This window comes from Gymnoscopelus braueri, assembly GCF_963280865.1.
Source record: "Gymnoscopelus braueri genome assembly, chromosome: 12".
NCBI classification, from domain to species: Eukaryota; Metazoa; Chordata; class Actinopteri; order Myctophiformes; family Myctophidae; genus Gymnoscopelus; species Gymnoscopelus braueri.
In genome coordinates, this window is record NC_137614.1 from 14,725,377 (window position 1) to 14,746,843 (window position 21,467).

The window sequence follows — 21,467 nt, forward strand, 5'->3', positions numbered from 1 at the left end:
CCTGCTCTGCTGTCTGTCATGTAACTGCTAGCTTGTACACCCAGCCAGCTATCACACATTGTACTAGCACAAAACAAGGTGCCTGGCACAACATTGGCTAAAAATACAGGGCGTCCGCGTTTGTTCTTCTCACCTTTGTTATTGTTGTGCCCGCTTCAGTTACATTTAATACAAATAGCAGGTAGACTAGACACAGATAGCACGGTAAGTGGTTAGTTGACACACCGGCAGCTAGACAGCTAAGATGAATAGCTCGTGGGAAATTAGCTCCAATCGGAACCTCTCCCTCCGCTGTATAGCTCCGAGGTGAGGTCCCACAGCGTAGGGTCCCGGCAGAGTGCGACACCGGCGAACGGTGGCCAATAATGTTGATTCTTACCTTTCCCCGCACATCGTATCCAAAAAGTTATGGTATTCCCCCTTGCTCTCAGATGTTTTACTTTTTAGCGGTCGAGAAATGTTTACTGACGGGTTGAAAGAAGCTTTTAAATCGCTTATTTAGTCAGCCTGTGGCCAGTCAACCCCCGTCCGCATGCGCAGTACTGCTCCCGTTAAGGTTGCATTGTGAAAACATGGCACAGGCTGACTAAAAAAGCGCTTTAAACGGTTGTTTCAACCAGTCACTTGAAATTTCTTTACCGCTAAAATGTAAAACATCTGAGAGCATTGGGGACGACCTTTACTTTTTGGATAAGATGTGCGGAAAAAGGTAAAAATCAAAAATATTGGCCGCCGTTCGCCGGTGTCGCACTCTGCCGGCAGCCGACGAAGCGGGACCTCAACTCAGAGCTATCGTGGAGGGTGAGGTTCCAAACTGGTGGGAAATGAGTTCTAGGCTAGCATCCCCCTTCCTTCCTTCCTTCCTTACCTTCAGAAAGCTCCAGCTCCAGCTCCGCCAAATGGTCTCGAACCTCTTTGGGTAGAGCCGACAAATCCACGCCACGGTCTGCCATGACTTAACGGAATATTAAAACAAAGTGTACTCTTATTAAAAAGAAAGCCGGGGCTGTTGTGAAAAACACCCCCACTCAAGAAGACTCAAAACAAGCTTGTTCACACTGGGAGGAGAGACAATCCATTCGCACGACTGGCCCCTCCGCCATAATGGGGAAAACTAGCCACCAACGGCATTGAGCGGTCACGTGACACCATTTACCTCGCCTGTGCATTAATGGCTAGTCTGGATCCCATAGCTCGGTCGGCAGTGTTGCCATGTCCGCTTATTATAAGTGACTTTGGGCTTGTTTTTCTGTAAGGTTGCTTGTAAATATTGGTGGTTGCGTATTTTGGGGGGGTTGTTTCTGAAGTGTAGTTGCTTATTTTGGGCTTGCTTTCTAAATGTAGTTTAAACAAACCAGTGGTGGTCCTCAAACACCTTCATGTCAAGGACCCCCAGATTAATATGTAACTATATTTGTCCGCACATCCCCATCATTCTGAAAACATTTTGTGCCAGGGACCCCCCAAACAAGATTTTGTGTCCAAAATATTCCACTTTTAACTTTTTTCCCCTCCATGATTCAAAAAAAACAACCTGGTTGCTTATTTCTCTCGCAGAGTCTGGCAGAATCTGTCCTCAGAGGGACGGTCGGTTGCGTTGTGATTGGCTAGGAGGTAGTCAGGTAACTGCAGGCTTTAAGTTGTTGTTAGTGGAGCTAGCTTTTAATCAACCCACAATTAATGTAGGCATAATCTAACAAAAACCTTTTTGGCAAATGGCCGTGTCTAAACTAACATACATTGTTATCTCCGTCATATTAGTTGTTGTCCACACCGCTAAGGGTATCAGAAGTTGCCTGACAACTAACTTGCCAATCACAGTGCGACTGCCTTCCCAAGATATGGGACCTAGACCGTACACAACTTAATTCTCTGCAACCCTCCATGTGCCAAGTCTGCAAACCTCAAAGCGGTTACTCCCTCTTGTGGTAGAGGAGACAAGGTACATCTTCCATTGTTTAGCTCAGTGGTTCTCAACCCACATGATTTTGGGGGGGTCCCCAGATGACAGTGAAGTGACAATTTAAGGACGTTTAAGACCTTTTTAAGACCTCAAAAATAAAATGACAATTACTGCATCAAAAGTAATGAACAAACTACCATCAAAAACTGGTCAAACATTGGCCAAATTGTCAAAATAATATAAAAAAGGCAAAAAAAATGCCGATCTACAAGCTCACAATGTTGTGAGCTTGTAGATCTGCTATTTTCACTATATGTATCTGGGGAACCGAGTCAAACTAAATGTAATGCCTCAACTCATACAATTCCAAGTGCTTGTCAGGTTGGGGGGTTCACATATGATTATTTATTTTGGGGGTCACAGCCTGAAAAGGTTACAAGCATTGTAATTAAAACAGCCCTGAAAATGCACCTTTCACGAGGCCAAAGGGGGAGGTAGTTATCACTTCTCCTTTAAACAGGCGACCACCCCCCGCTTTCTTTACCCCCATTCCCTCCCTTTGTTTAACTCTGTACATATAGTGTTTTTTATATTGTGATGATATTGAATGTTTGATGCAATTTTATGTTGAATTGAATACCTAGGACCCCAATGGAAACAAGGCCGCAAGGACTTACCTTTTTATACAGTGTTTGACTGTACTCGCTGTTTTTACATTTCTGTCTAATAAAATATTCAATCAATGTATGTAAGGTAGCCTACTATGTTTAATAGCTCTATGGTTTAATGCAACAAGATTTGAAATATGATTTACTACAACTTTACAAAAATTATCTCCATAGAGTTAGCCATTGAGTTATTTCTGAGAATACGTATTTGGAATACATTATTGATGAAGCAAATCTCATAAAAAGAAACCCTTAATGTTAAGATGTATTTTCTTTAATTAAAACTGCAGCACTGTAAGTGTTCATAGTATTCCACTTGGACATGCATGGAAAAGTAAATATATTCATATAGTACAGATATGTACAGTACAAGGACAATTTCTGAACTCATCAAGGCCAACAACAGGAGTGTGAATAAACCATTAAAATACTATGAGCAAGTTTAACATTGTTGCATTTTCATTAAACTGTTATTTTCAAAACCATTTCTAATTTGCATTACTACTGTATGCCAGTGACTAAGATGAGGATTGTTATTCAACCAATTAAATAACTTAGCTGACTTACAATCAGAGAGTTACAAGGCAAGTTCAAATTCATGTTCGAAGACAGAAACAATGGGGATAAAATAAGTCTTTTTTTTTAGTCTGGACTAATGACATTCCATTTAGGAAACAAAGAAATGCATGTGTTAAAACAAATAAATGTCTAATATTCATCAGTACAATGAGATAGAAGCATTATGACAGCGAGTTGTACAGTGCTGAAAATAGCACACAACAAAAGAAACAAGGAAATGAATGAAAAAAGTGCCAATGACAATTACTAACATGAAAGCTGAATATAGTCTGTATTTTCATTTCATACGAACAATCGTCTATAGGGGATGGCCAGCCAAATATAGCGCTGGCACAAGTGTAACACAATGCCAGGGTCACCATTGGGACTGTAGGACAAAAAGATTCAGTCATTTGTGTGAGATGTATTGAGTTATACAGAGAAATTCCCGTTTGTTTGTACAGTAAAGATACAAGCGAGAGATAAAGGATAAAATATTCTCACGTCAATGAGACTTTGTATGAAGACAATACAATTCTGCAGAAAACAAAAGTACAATCAACCAAAAGAAAACTTGCATCACTTTAGTGCATAAAAGACATGCCCTTATGTTCATGGACTGATATCTTTGCTTTGCAACATGACATATTGCAAATATATGATTATATCAGGCAACGGGGAGAGATATACATACATCAATATTTCTTTTAAAAAGAGACAAAATCCCTTGTTCCAGCTTGTGTTGATTTTTTTGTTTGTTTAAAAAAAGAAATCTTGATAAAACGGGGTATCCCTGAAGAATATACACTTCCATCATAACAGTTATCAGAGACTTGGCATATCTCTCAACTGGATGACAGACACGTCTATTTTATCTTCATTATACCACTGAAATGGGAACTAAATGGCAATTTTTACGCAGATTTTAAAAAGGCATATTTGACAATTTCACAAAGTCTTCCATCCCTCACTTTAATGGTTATTCATTTGGTAAAACTACCAAATTAAGACAATTTATTTTCATAAGGCTCCACTGTTTTTCCATGCAAAAACCTTTTTGAGTGGGGGGTGTCAGAGGCACCAATGTGATCTTAAGGCAAAATTATTAGAAATTGTGTGTGTGTGTGTGTGCATGAGAGAGAGAGAAAGAGAGCAAGAGACTACAAGTAAGGACCACTGATATAGTTAACCGAGAGCTCTGAACGACAGAATAACAGTCAAGTTATTTACTTTCTGCCCCAAAACAAGAACAGGGCACCGGGTCTTTGGGCAATTCAGAGATCTGATTCATGGTCACTATGGCTTAGTTTGGGTTTTGGTACAGAGCTAAGAGACGAAGGGCTTCATCGCACGCCAACAAGCAGCAAGGACGGGCAACCATTCAGAAGAGTTAAAAGACCAGTTACACTAATTTATACTTTGTTGCTTGCCAGGTCGCGCACCAAAAATAGCCGATCAACAAGCTCACAACACATTACGATGCAACCATCTTCTTGTACAACACTGATGCACAACTAAGTATGAATCAGGTAGGCTAATTTATATTTATGGCCCACTTAGACATTAAATATGGACATGGATACAGACAGAGCCTCTTCATCCGTACTCTGTGTTCATTTCATCCAACTTTCTGCACACTGTCTGAAACATTATAGATGTAAAATATACACATCCGTAAGAAGCAGTACTGCAGGAAACCAGGGCAGTAGAGATTCTCTGCGAGACGGACACCGCAAACAGAACACAGTGAAGAAGAAAGACTGTAAAGACAAATGGAGGATCATCTGAGATCGTCTTTTTGACTCTATCCTGCCATCTAGCGGAAGAAATGGGTGAACTTCCATTTAGACATCAAGCGAAGTATGTGAGCAATGCTGCTTGCGTTCAGAACGTATACGTACATACGCATCCGTTCTGAATGGGAGTATACATTTACCGACTCAATTAAAAACTGATTTCCAACACAACAAGCACATAATCCATGATAGGCTGCAACCAACTCTCAGTTTGCAATTTAAAGTTTGTACAGACCTAAGTGACTTACTGTATACTGGCTGCATAGTCGCAGCAAGAAACGCAACACAACAATCAGTTATTTCTTTCGAGCGACAAGACCGGCCAATCACAGCATAGAAACAGCCAAGATGGTAAATGGCATACACTTTGAAACGCATAAATCCTAAAACGTCTGTTAAAAGGAGAAAAAGAAGGGAGGAGAAAATTCCCTTCAGACTAGAAAGAAATTCAGTTAAAAGATTATAATTATGAATAACTGCAGTAACTGATTCTAAGACAATAGGCCTTCTTGAACAATCTTAGTTTGTTTGTATGGCCCAAGCTGGATGTGCCAGTGCTAAAATAAAAAGATAGCTGCACATGTCAAGAACATAACAACAAGCTAATAGAAAATAGTCACATGCTAACAATCCTAGCTATTAGTGTATCAGACCTTGAATAAGCATACTGCTATGTTCTGATGTACATAAATATATACTCACAGAGCCACTCACACACACACGCACACACATTAGAAGTCTTAACATAAAGGGATTTAAATGAGGTAAGGTTTTGGGGTGTATGTTGAGATTGCCTAGAAGTGGAAATGCTTCTATTTAATATGAGACCTGAACATCTGTGTGATTTAAGTGTCATCACCTATTGCATCTTTCAATTCTTTGGAGACAAGCATGTGTGTGTGTGTGTGTGTGTGTGTGTGTGTGTGTGTGTGTGTGTGTGTGTGTGTGTGTGTGTGTGTGTGTGTGTGTGTGTGTGTGTGTGTGTAAAGTTCGTGACAACAAGGCACCATCCCCTGCTGCAACAATGTCAAGCCCTGTGTGCGGTGTTTTGTGTCCAACTTAATTAAGGACGCTTATACAACTTTTTACACTGTGTCTGCATGTGTGCACAATGTGTGCAGGTATTGTAGTAATTGACCACATGAGGAGTTCAATACGGCAGTAAACGCGGAACGAGCGATGCAGTCCTACAGTCCAGTGAAGAGTCAGTTTGACTGAGGGTAAGGGGAGTTAAGGATGGGTGGGGGGGTCGGTTGCAAAGGGGTGGAAAACAAGTGGGGAGAAGGTTTGGAGTCCAGCCCCTGTAGTCTATGGCAGAGTGAACAGGAAGCTCTCTCAATAGTCTCAGTCCATTCCCAGAAGGCTGCTGTTGCTGCTGAGCTCCAGGCCACAGCATTATGGCTCCACTGGAGGGGTGGAGAGGGGAGAGAGGATCACAAAAAAACAGGGGAACAGAAAGGGGACCTGGGAATTCTATATGACTTTCAAAAAGGTATGTGTGTGGGCGGGGGTGCTCTCTCTGCTCCTCTCCTGCAACTGGGTGGTGAGTGTGAGCCAAGTCTGGGCCGCGGCGGCATCGCTCATCATCTGGCAGTAGATTGGGACTGTGCGGCCATGATTATGTGGGAGGGTCCCCCCTCGGCCCTCTGCTGCTGGCCCATCCCCGCCAGCACCGACATGGCCATGGCCTCAGCTGCCGCCCGTGAGCTTAGACCGTTGGGCCCTGCAGAGTGGCTGGGGGCCAGGGAGCTGTGCTGGATCACCGGGGCAGGGGAGCCTGTAGGCTCTGAGGGGTCCTTCATGCTCTCTTCTGCTACTGCATAGAAACAAGAGGAGGCCATTACATCAAATATACTCACATGGACTGAAAACGGCTAGCTAGCTCACTTGTTTTATTAGCATTAACGTTGTAGTTGCATTAAATAACGTCACCTATCATACCATTGTATTTGACGTTTTGGTCGAACTTTTGGATGTACGTGTTCCCTAAATTAGTCTTCTTTCAAATTCAAAGAGTAATATAACACATACAGCCATTTCTCTTTCCCAAAAAAAGGATATATTGGCAGAATCTATGTTGTTCACGTTCATTACTAAATGTGTTATTTTGAGACATGAAATGAGAGAGAATGGAGAGAGACAAGACATTTTGTTTGTTACGATATTTTTACTTATAAAATGATGACCAAAGGTTCTACCAAAGTTCAACAACCCCTCAAGAAATGCCTCCATTAGGCAACTTATGAGAGACAAAGAAAGATGTAACCGACAGGAATAAAATACTGCGTATTTATGCACGTCTCACCTCGGTAGGCATGCTTCTTCTGCAGGGTGGTGACAGGACAGTCTTTATGGGCCAGGAGCAGCTGTTTCAGATGTGCCACCTCATTTCTCAGGAGAGACACCTCATTCTGACAACACAAGAAAGGGGAAGATAAATGCACTCATACCACCTTCACAGACATACGCAGAAGAAATATCAATGATTCTGAGTTAACAAGTCGCCGTTAATAACAAATGTTAATGGGACACAATAGCAAAACCTCTGTACCGCCGTGTCAAATTTCCCACAGCGTGACGGAGGGAGATCCAGGTATTAACCAATTAAGACCTGAGGCCGATTCTACAAAATGTCTTCTAAATCCCAACAGTTCTTTGAAAAAATTATAGCAACATGAAAAACATGTTGCTATAATATCAGTGATTCTCAAACTTTGTCAAGGGCCCCAAAATGATTTGCATTTGGCCACAGACCTAGCCTGGTAAAACCCTCCCTCCGGAAATCTCAATTCCATTTCATTTCAGGAGTGAGTCTGGCCTGATCCGCCTGTCTGCAATATTGGCTGTGCTGGAGTTGGGCGGGAGTAATACCGTTGACTGACAACCCCTTCAGCCAATGATAATTTTTCCCCTTCAGCCAATCAGCAGACGGGACTTTTGAGACAGCCATACCCAAAATGGGTTGCCTTTTTCGGGTACAATGGTGTCACTGCCCGCCCCTACCGGTTCTCTAATTATTTTTTTTAAAATAGGCTTTGTCATGATTAATTGACCACATATATGAAGTTAAACAACTAAATTCTATCCAAACGATATCTTATAAGTAAATTCCGTGCCTCAAAATAGAAGTTAGAGAGCTTTTTGAAGTAAAAAAATAGCGGAGAATTGGCCGCACAAGAAAAAGATGGCTGCCGTTCGTGTTTTGGGCTCACTCGAACTCGCCACCTGATTGGCCAACGTAAGCTGTCAATCACAGAACAATGAGCGACGACGCTGATAGGCGCGGCCGTTTGGCATACACAGCCAATATTGCAGAGAGGCGGTTCATGCCAGACTCACTCCAGGAATCAAATAGAAATGAGATTTCCGGAGGGAGGGTTTACCAGGCTACCACAGACCCCCATCTCAAAATATTTAGTTCCAGGGACCCCCAGAAGCAAAGATTTGAGTTAAAAATGTTCGCCTTAAAAATATATATATTCAAAAATTTGCACACATTTTCACAATTTGATCAAAAATAGCAGATCTACAAGCTCGTATGAGCTTGTATATCTGCTATTTTTTTTGGTGAAAAAGGTGACAACATGTTTTTTTCGGGTAAGGTGTCACACAATTGCCCTATTTGGATTCAAAACGGCTATTGTAGCAGTTTGCATGTCTGAATAATGCAAAAACAGAAGTATTTGTTTGCATTTGCTTCCCCCCCCCCATATATTTTCATAAGCTTTCCCCCCCCCCCATATATTTTCATGATAAAAAAGTGCCATATATCGTATCGTATCGTATCGATGTCGTGAGCCCAATATCGTATCGTATCGTTTCATGAAATTAGTGTATCGGCACACCCCTAGTTCCAGGTCTTAAAGGGTTAAAAACCACCACTTCCAGCTGTACACAGCTTCAGTGGCTCAACACAGACATGCTTCTCTTCTGGGAAGATTCATTGAGCAGATTACTGGGTGGGCAGGGTCTGGTGTTCAGAACTCACAAGAGTTTGGTGGCAGTAGGTATTGATAGCAGTGTTGGTTTTGACAGCAAATTTAGATTTAGTTTTAGTCATAGTCTTTTGAATAAAATTCCATTTAGTCATATTTTAGTCATCTGAAATCTTTTAGTTTTTGTCTAGTTTTAGTAGACTAAATATCATAAGATATTATAGTCGACTAAATTTACCGTTGATTTAGTCGACTAAATTTTATTTTGGCGGTGCCTTGATAGGATAATAGGATAATTCCTTTTAACAGGTCGTTCATGAAAGTCCTTGCGGTCTTGTTTCCAATGAGAACCTGCTCAGGGACAAATTTAATTTCATCGACACATATGCTGGCCTGGCCTGGAATCGAACCTGGGGCAACCAGGGCCTCTGGCTCCCTAGGCGGGCTCACTAACCACTCAGCTATGGCCGCTGATAGGGTTAACTCCCTAGAAAAGAAGGCTGAGGACCTCAACTCCATGAATGTCTCGGCTGAAAATAGCAGATCTACAAGCTCACAACGCGTCGACGCGTTGTGAGCTTGTAGATCTGCTATTTTCAGCATGCACACCCTAGCGCAACCAAACATAAAACAACTTGTCTTTTAGTTCTACTGGATATCTTCTCCACTAGTCCCTCACTAACATTTTAGTCTAGTTTTTATTTGTTGACAAAATTGTCAATATATTTAGTCTTAGTTTTAGTCATCGTAGCTTAGTTTCTATTTAGTTTTCGTCAGTGAAAAAAGGTAGTCGACGAACATTTCTCGTCACAGCTTTAGTCAACGAAATCGACACTGATTGATAGTTGCCTCTCCACATTGTTGGGGACAAATTGACCGAAAACAGTTCTGACGTTGGTTGGACTATTTTGAAGTATGTAGGATCCTTTATTCCACCACCTGTCTAAAAACCACTCTCCCCCAACTCTACTCACTGAAAGATTGACATTCATGGAGTTGAGCTCCTCAGCCTTCTTTTCTAGGGAGTTAACCCATATCTTGCGTTTCTGTCTGCAACGCGAAGCAGCGGCCCGGTTCCTCTCTAGGAAGCGCTGCCTCCGGTCGTCTGGGTCATCCTCTGCTGTTCGCCGCCGCCGACCACCTGTAGGCTGGGCTGGAGACACCTGGAGGGGAGATGAGCAAACACAGACTTAATTTATACTCCATTACAAGCCGCGGTAGCAGCTTGAAAAACAGTACTTTTCAGCATGCGGCACCATCCTACTACAGAGTATAAATTAGGCTATAGGGAGAGAGACGGATGAGACAAGGGGAGGAAGAGGAAAAGAACAATAAGGAAGTTTGAGTCATTGTATCATTATTTTAGTCAGAGCACATTGTAGTTTTCTTACTACAGTGTGTGCTGTGTTCTGTGTATTTTTAAGTGCACCGTTATATTTCTGTCTGTGTATCAAGACTGGAAACTAAAACATTGTCGGTTGCATAAGTGCGCATAGCCCTTATAATGAGGTGCTCTAATCTTGCTAGGATTTCACTAATCACTTTGCAAAATGAACAAAGCTAATCTGCCTTAGCCTGAAATCAACTTCATTTGTCCCAGAAGGACAATTAGTTTTGCAGCATACAGAGCAATATCAAACAAACAAACATATAATCACAAACATATAATTAGTAGGCGTAGTACAGATTTAGCAGCACTTCACCAACACAGCAGAATAATCAGAAAAGCAACAACAATACAATGACTAACCTGTCATCCCCCTATATAAAGTATGATTAGCATAGCATTACAATAAAAAAAAGAAAAATACTAAACATTTAAACAACTAAATCGTACTGCGGCATAAACATGAACAGAAATAAACATGAACATCATCCTACAAGTAGGCCTACTGAGGAGGGTAATGGCTGTGGGGATGAATGAGTGTTTGTATCGGTTTGTCTTGACTAAGGGGAATCGGAAGCGGGTTCCACAGGGTAAGGTTGAAAATCCTGATGACCTGATGATTCTACAGTATGTAGGATTTGTAAAAGAGTAATCAGGAACAACATTAAACTTGCCCAGTTTCCTTGGGCAGAAAATTCGCTGTTGACCTCTCCTACAAAACATTTCAGTATTACATTCAAAAGTGAGATTGTTATTAATATGATTGAACCAAGGTATTTCTAGCAGACTTCATGTTCTACCTCTTGACCCTCAATGAGGGTGTTCAAAGTGGGAGGAAAATGGCGTTTGAAAGTCAGTGCACGTCTTTTATCTTTGATACACTGAGTAGAAGGAATGCATTTTTGCACCAGTTTAAAATAAATGATCAACCACTTTATTCATCATCATGGAGGAGAGTGACTATAACTTGAGTCATCCACAAACTTCAGGATATATGGTTCTCAAACTGTCTCAGACAGTCATCTGTATGCAGAATATAAAGTGGTGAGAGAACACGCCACAGACACACAGACACAGACACAGACACACAGACACACAGACACAGACACACAGACACACACACACACACACACACACACACACACACCTCTGATCGGGAGTCGAACCCACGACACGCTGTCAAGCTGGATTACCAGCATATATGGTATGCGCCTGGACCGCTAAGCTCATCAGGGAAGTTACCAGGAGGCCAAAAGCATCCTAAAAATAACTGCAGGTCTGTATGGTGGTAGCATCTGGCCAGTACACCAACAACCAGCCTGTGTTTGAGAATTGTGGGCTGTGAGAACTGCGGCAATACGGAAGCCACTTCTCACTAAAAAGAGAAGTGACTTATGCAACAAGACAGTCAGTCTCCTAAAGCCATGTGCGAAAATGTCACGGTCTGATGAGACCAACGTTTTCGTTTCAGTTGCAAAAGATATGTTTGGCACTGATCCATCACACTCCATCACCCAAAGAACACAGGAGCAATTGTTAGGTGTAGTGGGGGCAACATTATGCTACAGTATGGTACTGTTTCCTTTCACTGGGGACAGGGGCTCTGCTCAGGACAGAGGTGGGATAATATAAGATTTTTGAATAAATCTGCAGCCCTCTGTAACAAGGCCCAAGTGTAAGAATTTCATGTTGCAAAAACAACGACGATCCAAAGTACACAGCCCAATCAACCAAGGAGTTACAAAAAGGGATATTAGTATGCCGAGAGGGCCCAGCCAGACAACAAAAAAAGAAGGGAAAATAAAAGATGACAGGTCCTGAGCCACATCTGAACACCTACTGTTTGTGCAGAGGAATTATAAATAAATCCCAAAATATGTGTTTTTGAACTAAATTGTTCTACCAACCTAAATACATACATACCTAGCCTCGTTCCCAGCCTCACTCATCTGCGAAGAGAAGAGCCTGGTCACGACCTAAACCGAGTGTCTCGGAAATACTGAGTGGACAGGATTTCCGTCGTACGTGTTTTCCCCGGAAACAATATTTTTTGACCAATCACAACACTCGTTTCATTCACAAAGAATGCTAACAGATTTGTAAAGCATCAACGTCATTTCCTTGGGCGGTACTTCCGCCAAATTCAACCATTTCCGCCTAGACAACCAACATCCCAGGTCTTGCCCAGCGTGGGTAGGAGGCTACAAGTAGACAACACATCACAAAGCGAGCACAAGCTGATGGACGCAAGCTGATGGACACGGCGCAGCGCGTTGTCTGCTATCCACAATAAAGTTCAAGTGTCGGTGGTGTGCAGGCCAAAATATGGACATTGAATCCACAGGCCTAAATTCATTATTCAGGGCTTTTACATATACATGGTTTACACATACAATAAAGCATGTTGTGTACCTGTGGCTGTGCAGGGGAAGGTGCATCTGGATGCTGGACTAGTAGCTGGCTCTGCTCTGCCCTCTGTGGCACCATAGGGCTATGATGCCCCATGGACATGTGACCTAGACTCTGTCCTGATGGGCTCCGCTGGGACAGCGCTGCATTCAAACGCTGCAGGAGAACAGTATCAAACAACATCAATTACAAAAACGGACCAAAAGGAACGGAACTGCTGTGCTTCAGTAAACATAACTACTGTGCTTCAGAAAACAAAGTACAGATTTAAAGACGGATCCCTGTCTGGGTCACAAGTTCAGCACAGACTACTTACTGCAAGTTTTCTGCTCTAGGTCTAAATCAGTTACTGCATAGTGCATACACAATAGTATGAAGGTTTATAGAAACTACGGGCTCAGCATTGTGAGTACTTCAATTTGCTGAAATCAGTCAAACTTTAAAGTAATCAAGAAAGCTGAATAATTGGATCTCCATAACACAAGCTTAGACTTAACCTTGTATCCATCTTCTCAGCTAAAACTAGGGCTTGGATACATTAAGCCAATAATTTGTGGTATGATTAAAAGGCAGTCATATGATGAGCAAAGTGTGCCTGGAGGGTGAACGGGGAGACAAAAAGAACAGAGATAGAGATAGAGAGATAGAAAATAGAGCCAGAAGAAAGCTAATCTGGTGCTGACCATCTTGGCCTCAGAGTGGATGTAGTAGCCAGAGGGCGAGTTGGAGCCACTGCTACTGCCTCCCAGTGGAGGACCAGGCATCCCAGGAATGTTGGGCACCATGCACATGGGACGGACCAGCTGGAGATCACACGCACGCACAACACAAACACAAACACAAACACACTCTCATTAAACCTGCAGACCATCTTGCAAGCCAATACATTCAAGTACTTTTTTGGAATGTCAGTGTGCCTTACATTTATGACAGAAGGCACCTGTCCTGGGCCGGGGAGTATAGGCAGTGTCTGGCCATTGGGAAGCACCATCATGGGGTAGTGGCTGGTTGGCGAGCTATACAGAAGTAAAACAGGAAAGACTAGAGGTTCAGTATTATCTCTATAAATGATTTCGTTTGACAATATGAAAAACGCATTTTAAGTTAGCCAGGAGATAAAAGACTGTGAGGTCTCTTTTTACTGTTTTTATCATTTGGTTTCCATTTTCTCTTGTTGCTCGCCATTACTTTAAAAGAAAGGCTTGAGAGCAGTGTGCTTACCCCAGCGTGCGATTTGAGGATGGTGCCTGTGTGATAACTGAGGTGGGCGAAGGCATGGTAGGGTGAAGAGCGTCGAAGCCTAGATGGAGCGGCAGGGAACCCGGTCGCACAATGGTTGGGGTGGGGGCTGAGCTCCTGGGTGGTGTGTCCTGGAGAATAAAGACTTTCCCATCAAACACATTTACTTCTCACACAAAATGATGGTGACAGAGATCTGTTCAGTTTTCACAACAGGCATACTGCAGCTCAAAAATGTATTTAATGTCAACTGACTTTGGCTTTATTATGCAAGTTATTCTGTAATTACATACAACATTTATACAACGCTCTTTAATGATTAAAGAGTGTTGTATAAATAAATATTGAGTCACAAAATACTTCTGGTCAAATTATGCTGGCCCTATATCATCAGATTTTAAACACTATACCCATCAATTCAGCACTCAGCCCATTGCCAGCCAACAAGACCCTGGTACTCTTTGGTCTCCTACCCTTGCTTTCACGTAGGACTCCATGTTGCTGCTGTCTGAACAGCTTGACATGGAGTCAGGGCTGCATGGCGGAGACGAGTCCACCTCTACAGGCGCCTCCTTCTTCACTGTCATATCTGATGGTGTCTGCAGCCTCATGTCCAGAGCTACCGAGTTTGGAGCTGGGAGCTGGATGGGAATAAGAGGTGGGGTAGAGGGAAAGGGCATATTACATTGGCGGAAGGAAAAAAAACTAAGAAAAGTACACTTCTAAAACCAAAGAATATGATTAAATATCCCACGATAAAAAGGAAATGGGTGGGAGTTTATTCTGTCTGAAAAGTGTGAGGAATCACACTGAAGCTGGCGGTAATGCCATATAAGTGCCTGACAGCATCAACCTTTTAGGATGTGGCAACAAAAAAGAAAAAGGATAAGGAAGTACAGATGAAACAGGGGTGCAGAGAAATCATGATAAATTCCTGCAGCTGGTTTTCTGGGAGGCTTTAGCATTATTCATACTGCCCAGGACTAGTAGCATGGTTAAGGTTAGGAAAAACTAGGCCTGTCACAATTATTACATAATCGCCTGATCGCAATTATTTGAGATAATCACACTTATTTTGCATAATCATCATGATGTTGAAAACATTTTTTAAATAGTGGAAAATAGCAGAAGCTCAATGCAATGCCACACACGTTGTGAGCTTGTAGTAATTTCTTTGTATATTTAAGTCATTTGTCATATCTGCCCTGTGCAATGTTTGTTTACGAAGCCTAAACGCCAAACAGAATTGAAATTAAAAAACAATAACTGCTCAATGCCAAAAACTATTAAATCGTTAATTGCAATTATTTGTATGACATTTAATCGTCAAGTAGAATTTCATGATCATGACATCCCTAGTCAAAAGTAGTTTGGTTAAGGTTAGGGCTAGGCTTAAGGTTAGTAAGTAAGTATAATGTAAAAAACTTCAAAGCTGAGTCACATGGCCCGGATGGTATCCAATTGATTTGTACAAAAAACTCATTTTTGTTAACTACTGTATATATTATGTACAAATGAATTGTGAGATCAGGTTGAACAGAACAACCAAAATATAAATACGGTACCAATATAACACTGGTAACAACAGTAAAAGTGCTTGACTATTCTTCAACAACATTTGGTACAGGGTTTGGTGTCAATGTTGGCCTATCAAATCGGCCAGCAAAACTGGTTGATGAAAAATGGATGCAACCATGAACCAAGAGAAATTGCAGTGGAAACAAGTTTCAATGCAGCAACCTGTCTTGAGCTCACCAAGTCAATCAAAATTGTACATTCGGTTAAACTGAGGCCGACAGCTACCTTTCACACTGTTTACAGAAGAATGGAGAAATGCTTCTTTGTCTTGACTGTTTTAAGGGCAAGGTTTAAGGTTCGTAAGCATTACAAAATAATGTTATGCTTCTGTACTCATACACAAGATGTAAAAAATAAAGAAACTTGAACTTTTTAAAGGCAATTGGGGACTGTACCATCTCATAGGGAACATATTTTGGTACATCAATACATACTTACAGGAACTGCACTTTAAAAGAAAACTTTGACGACGCAAAGTCAATCAGTCAATTGCTGTCATTGTTTCTGACTGATCTACGTAGGTAGATTTCCATAGGATGCTGAACAGTGCTGAATCTGCTGATTTTCACAATAAAATGTTACCCACCCGCGTTTAGTTCAGTACGGCCCTGTCCCTGTGAACTTAGAAAAGTATATTTATCCCCCATTAAACGCGGGTGCCCGTCGGATATCCTTTCGGTACCCGGCCCGTTGCAGGACTCTGCGTCACACCACCTACATGTGTAAATGGGGTGGATACGCCCACTGATCTAGGATCAGAATGCCAGCGTCCGTCGAGCGAGACGGACGCTGTTGCAGTTAACAAGAGAGGAAAATGAGCATGCAAATTGCATGAAATGCAGTGCAATCCTTTCGGAATCGTTAAGAGGGAATCGGTAAGGAATCGGAACCGTTAAAATCCTAACGGGTCCCAACCCTACTCAGGTGACAGAAGGTCGGAGAGATAGGCTGGGGCTTGGTGATTAATAGTTTTGTATGCAGGATCTGATAGTTTCAATTGAAAACTTCCCACACACACAAATAAAACAAGTTCTTACTGGGTTTTTTGTCCTCTTGTCATCATCCTCCTGCGCAGCCCTGCGGAATTCCTGTTCCAAGGAGCTTGCCAGCTCAGTGAACAAACCGACGTCCTCACAGTTCTTTAGGAAGCGGGTGGGAGTAGGTGTCTGGTCTGGAAAGACAGCACAAAGAAAAAAACGTAACAAAAAACAAATTAATATTTACAGAAAACCTTTTACACTTGAATACCTATGCATGGTGCAATTCGTTTTTTTAATTAACTTGTTTTGCCAATTCCCTCCATGTTTGCATGGTCCCCGTCATTGCCAACCCCTATTTGTTGGTCTTGGGCTGGGTGTAGACAACCACATCTACTCTGATACACATGCCAGCAGCTTCTTTTCACCTGACAGTGAGGACTTTCACCAGGCGAGCATAACGCATGTGTAGGACATGTTATCCCACCCAGTTCCGATCCCTGCTGAACAGGCGCCCAAACTGTAGGAGTTGCTAGTGCAGCAACAGAGAAAGCCCTCCTCTGCTGGCTTCCCACCCGTGACACGAACACAGCCAATTCTGTTTGTTGGAGTGCCCGGCCAAGCCAGAGGAACTGCAGAGGAATTGAACCCCAATCTCCACAGTGGTGGGCAGGAACTTTAACGTGTCAGTTTATGAATGTTTTATACAATAGCCCCTGTGATTCACAGTATTGATTGTATGTGATTTACGGTATGAAAGTAATTCCGTTTATCAACATGCTCACCTCTGTTACATTGTTCAGTGGAGGATTGCACTCAGTGAAAGGTTATATTGTTTTTGGCTTAATAGTAAATCCATAAATTCTGGCTTTACCAAAGTCTTTTTGGCAGAACTAGTACCTGCAATCAGGGATGCTTATTTAAAATTGTGTTTCCATGACTGATAACCTACCCTCGTTAACGGTTTTAAAGTACATTCTCACGTGAAAAAAGAAAAGATATTGAAATTAACCGTTTAACTGAAAATATTTAATCGTCATAATTTGTATTGATGGTAACGGTTAATTATTGACATCCCTACTGTACCTGCAATGATGACGGAGTCGGTCCTGGCAGGTCCAAATTTCAACGTCATCTCATGCTTGTGTTTGTGTACAGCCAAATGATCCTCATTGGTAAACCTCTAGAGTGAGTGAAAAGGAGAGAAAAGGGACAAGTGAAAGAAGAGTACAGTACAGTATTTGAATGAGCCCACAGGCGGTTATCTACTTGTCCTGGTGAACTGAAGGCAAATCGCGCCTTAACCCAGATATCACATTGCACATAATCAGAGACAGTCGATCTCTCAGAGATGTAGCCTAACACATGTATACAGTATCATTAGGCAATACACAACAAAGAACACTGTATCTGTGGCGTACAATACCCTGTGTCTTAGACACCCGGTACAGGTTCATTATACCCTTAGGACATGTCCTCAAATATCTAAGCAAATGCTCAATTCAACTGGAGCAGGGGCACGCACAGTTGAGAACTGATTCTCATTATATAAAATTTAAGAGACACACACCACAAGGGGAACGGTTGAAATTGCAGACTGATCAATGGATGAAAGTGTGACAAATTCTGCAAAACTCCCCAAGGCAAAGATGAAGTGACTCATCAACATCAAACCAGTCACTGATATGCAAGGTGTTTTTCTGGAGCAGGACACGTTTTGGCAAATAGCTAAGTATATACAGTATATACTACTATCTATATGTTTTTTAAATCAATAGAGGGGAAAATACATATAATCGAGCTTGAGGACACCAGTCAAAGTAATAGGGTGAAAGAAAAGAACAGGGCAGCAGTGTCCATTGAGTTCAATGGAGAAGTGGTGCAATGTTCTATTTGGTTCCTCAAGCTATATGCATTTTTTGAGTATTATTTATGCTTGAAACAGTTTAAGGCAAGCTATAGATATTCACAGCACTTTAGCATGTAATATATTGTCATTTACATGAAACGTAACATATGCTTGTAAATTATTTTTTAAATGCATATAGACTGAAAAGGGGGAGACTAATGATGAACAATATACATAAAGAAAGGTAATTATCTCCAATTTTTTATATGGTAATGAGAATGTATTAGCTTTTTTTGCTGCACAAAATGTTTGGTAGGTCGGGTCCTGAGCCAAAAGTATCTCCACAGGTGGGTCACAACATGAACATGTTTGGGATCCCCTGCTTTAGGCTATGTCTCAGTATGTGTCATGCATTCCGATCAGTTGTTCTGACAAGGATTATATCACACTTATTGATGACTCCAACAGTTTTACTCTCACACTCAGGCTCCTGTTCTTATTTGGATAAATTGTCAAATCAGTCAAGAGGCGTAGGAGGAAGAATAATCGCAGCAGCCGCACCAGTCTATCCACCGTCTCCAACAACCTATTTCGGGCGTTGCGATGTAGTTACTAGTTCAGTCGTGAGAGAGTGAAGTGGAAACACAGTCAAGTGTCGGGGGGGGGGGGGGGGGGGGTTATTTTTAGTCACTGCCAGGCAGCATCACCAATACAACTACATCAACACTTGTCTCTTTCCCTCAGAACTAGGCTGCTTGGACAGGACAGGAAACTATCTCCCAACTAATCTCCCTGTATGAGATACTGGAAGCTGCGATTACCCCTCTCCATACGGAACATAGCAAGCAGCTAAGAACACTAGGCTGTTGCTGTTGTTAATTTGGCTTTAAAAAAATACCCCTCGGACAGAGCCAGGAATCAGTCCTCCTCATTCTATACCACACACATGACTCAAAGATTCCTGGTAGGCCACTGTGGCAAGGGCAGCAGTAAAAAGACAAGATTCGGACACAGACACTCATGGCGTAAAGGATATTGTGTATCTGAATGTGCCACAATAAACAGAGACAATAACCTGGGAGATGACAGACACTAAGGCCTCTAAAGCCTTTTTTCCAAAACGAGAGCACATACCCAGGGCCTCTGAAATGTCACCTATGGCTGGTAGAACCGTAAAAAAACAACTGTGTAAAAGAGACAAGTGTTGTTATAAAAAAAACACACACGCACCCAATGAGATAGCCCAATCACACTATACTATTGAATCCCAAGCATGTTTACACATCCAACAGCTCGACCCTCTAACGAAACTGCTAAGCATGCGCGCAGACCCCGGTGTTAAGGAACACCGTCATAAAACCTCACTCTGCCTTGAGAAGTGGCCATTATATTTAATTTCTTAAAACTGGTGTCTAAATTAATAATGATGTCAATAAATGAAATATGCAGGTCTTTTTACATCAGAAAAATAAGCAGAGGGGAAGCTGAAATGCTGCGGTTAGCAGGGACGGGGATCTGTCCCCGGGTGTCCATAAAGCTCTGAGAGGGAGAAGAAGCCAACAAATCATCAATTATTCACTAAACAGACGCATGTTGCGCTGCTGTACATGCCTGTTGTTCAAGCTGTAAGCCAGTGGCAGGACCAGCACTGAATGTTCATGATTCACAGATGTAATTATCCCAAATCCACGAACACTTTCTTCTGCAAGTCCTCGGGAAAGAGGTCATAGTTCATCACTAACTGAAAGGATGGGCTATTACACCCGGTCACACGGCGTCAGACAGCTAATGAGCCCAAAACTCTGACGCTATGTCGCTTGCATTGAATGTCCCCTGGCTAGGGAGAACATTGCCTCATAGTTTGTTGTGAGCGAGTATGCCGTCAACGTGTGGCGGGCAAGGTGCCCCAACAATATGGCGTGTTAACTAACAGGCAAGCGTGTTAGCTGAGTCACCCGCGTGGCTCAAACCTGTGTCTGCAGGCAGAAAAAGTCAACAGTGACAGGTTGAAACAATAACTGTGCCCCGATTACTCACTGAAGCCGTCAGTGAGTCACCGCCGAGGGAGACGTTAGCACTGTTTCACAAGACAGAGTGCTAGATGAGTAGTGGCGTCCAAGACCACAACAAGATGAGGAAGAGACAGAACACCAACGGAAGCTTCATGGTTAACACAAATCAAGTGCCTTTTTTAGTACTTTCATATTTAGGGTAATCATTGTTCTTTTCGTTGTCGTCAGTTGGGTGGAATACATGTATCAGCAGTTCGAGTCAACTAACCAATAAAAGCTACACAAAAAGACCCACACCCACAGACAGCCATGCACACAAGTGCACACACACACACACACACACACACCTGAAACCCAAGACAAGGGAGAGAGTTTACCTGTCCACAGCCAGGAGCGTTGCACACAAAAGGTCGGTCATCCCCCATTTTGGCAAAGAGCTTGCAATGTAACTGTGGGAAAGGAGAAGAGGAAAACATTGTTGTGGCTTTTCTTGATTTGTGAATTGGCGAGTCCTGAGCACAACAAAGCATGGATGGCGAGGTCCGTTGTCAAGGCAGGAAGCAGAATGCTATTTAAAAATAACCCTGGCAAGTAGGAAAACACACAGAGGCAGCAAGATGAAGTTTCCCTGGTGATATTTCCTTCACACAGGGGGCTTCTGGCTGGCCAATGACAAACTGCTCAGTGCTCACAGGGAGAGGTATACAGTATATCCACCGTTTACACCAAGACATCTCCCTTTCCCTTCTTTCTGCCTCTCTCACTCTTCTCCCTCCCTCCCTCTCCAAACACCACTCCCTCTTCACCTCCACCTCTCTCTCTATTCTTTCTGAATACGTCTTTACTATGTAAAATAAAAGCCTTGCATGATCAACTGCCTTTTGACTAAAGCAGAATTTATACTTTATAGTATGCCGGTGTCCCTTGTCGACAAAAACTGTTTTGTTTTCATGTTGGGATGCATTTCTTTCCTGAAAATTGGTTCTTGTCAGCGACACCATTGTGTGATCAGTAATGTATAAATGAAGCGGCAAGTGTGTGGAAAAGAGTAAGACAAATAATCTGGGGGGGATTACACAAATGACAAGAATTTCCAAATCAAAGGGTGAAACTTTTTTCATCAGAAGGAAAGGTATTCCATACGGACTCAATGTAT

At 42.3% G+C, this 21,467-nt stretch overlaps 2 protein-coding genes across 3 annotated transcripts in view; both read right to left on the reverse strand.

Annotated features, from left to right (window-relative positions):
* The window catches only part of dip2ba (disco-interacting protein 2 homolog Ba), a 53,840-nt gene extending 52,745 nt beyond the window's left edge, over positions 1-1,095 (reverse strand). The window contains exon 1 of the mRNA XM_080444362.1: positions 869-1,095. Coding sequence (XP_080300488.1) covers positions 869-953 — 85 coding nt within the window. The 5' untranslated portion in view covers positions 954-1,095. The remainder of the gene's footprint in view (positions 1-868) is intronic.
* A 4,722-nt stretch (positions 1,096-5,817) lies between these two features.
* Positions 5,818-21,467, reverse strand: part of asb8 (ankyrin repeat and SOCS box containing 8) — a 33,161-nt gene continuing 17,511 nt past the window's right edge. For both annotated transcript variants that reach the window (XM_080444365.1, XM_080444363.1), the window contains 11 exons: positions 20,689-20,760; positions 17,537-17,633; positions 16,511-16,644; positions 14,369-14,536; positions 13,878-14,026; positions 13,579-13,672; positions 13,340-13,459; positions 12,660-12,812; positions 9,835-10,023; positions 7,231-7,336; positions 5,818-6,741 (listed from right to left, as the gene is read on the reverse strand). In XM_080444365.1, the coding sequence (XP_080300491.1) occupies positions 6,509-6,741; positions 7,231-7,336; positions 9,835-10,023; positions 12,660-12,812; positions 13,340-13,459; positions 13,579-13,672; positions 13,878-14,026; positions 14,369-14,536; positions 16,511-16,644; positions 17,537-17,633; positions 20,689-20,760 (1,515 nt within the window). In that variant the 3' untranslated portion in view covers positions 5,818-6,508. The remainder of the gene's footprint in view (positions 6,742-7,230; positions 7,337-9,834; positions 10,024-12,659; positions 12,813-13,339; positions 13,460-13,578; positions 13,673-13,877; positions 14,027-14,368; positions 14,537-16,510; positions 16,645-17,536; positions 17,634-20,688; positions 20,761-21,467) is intronic.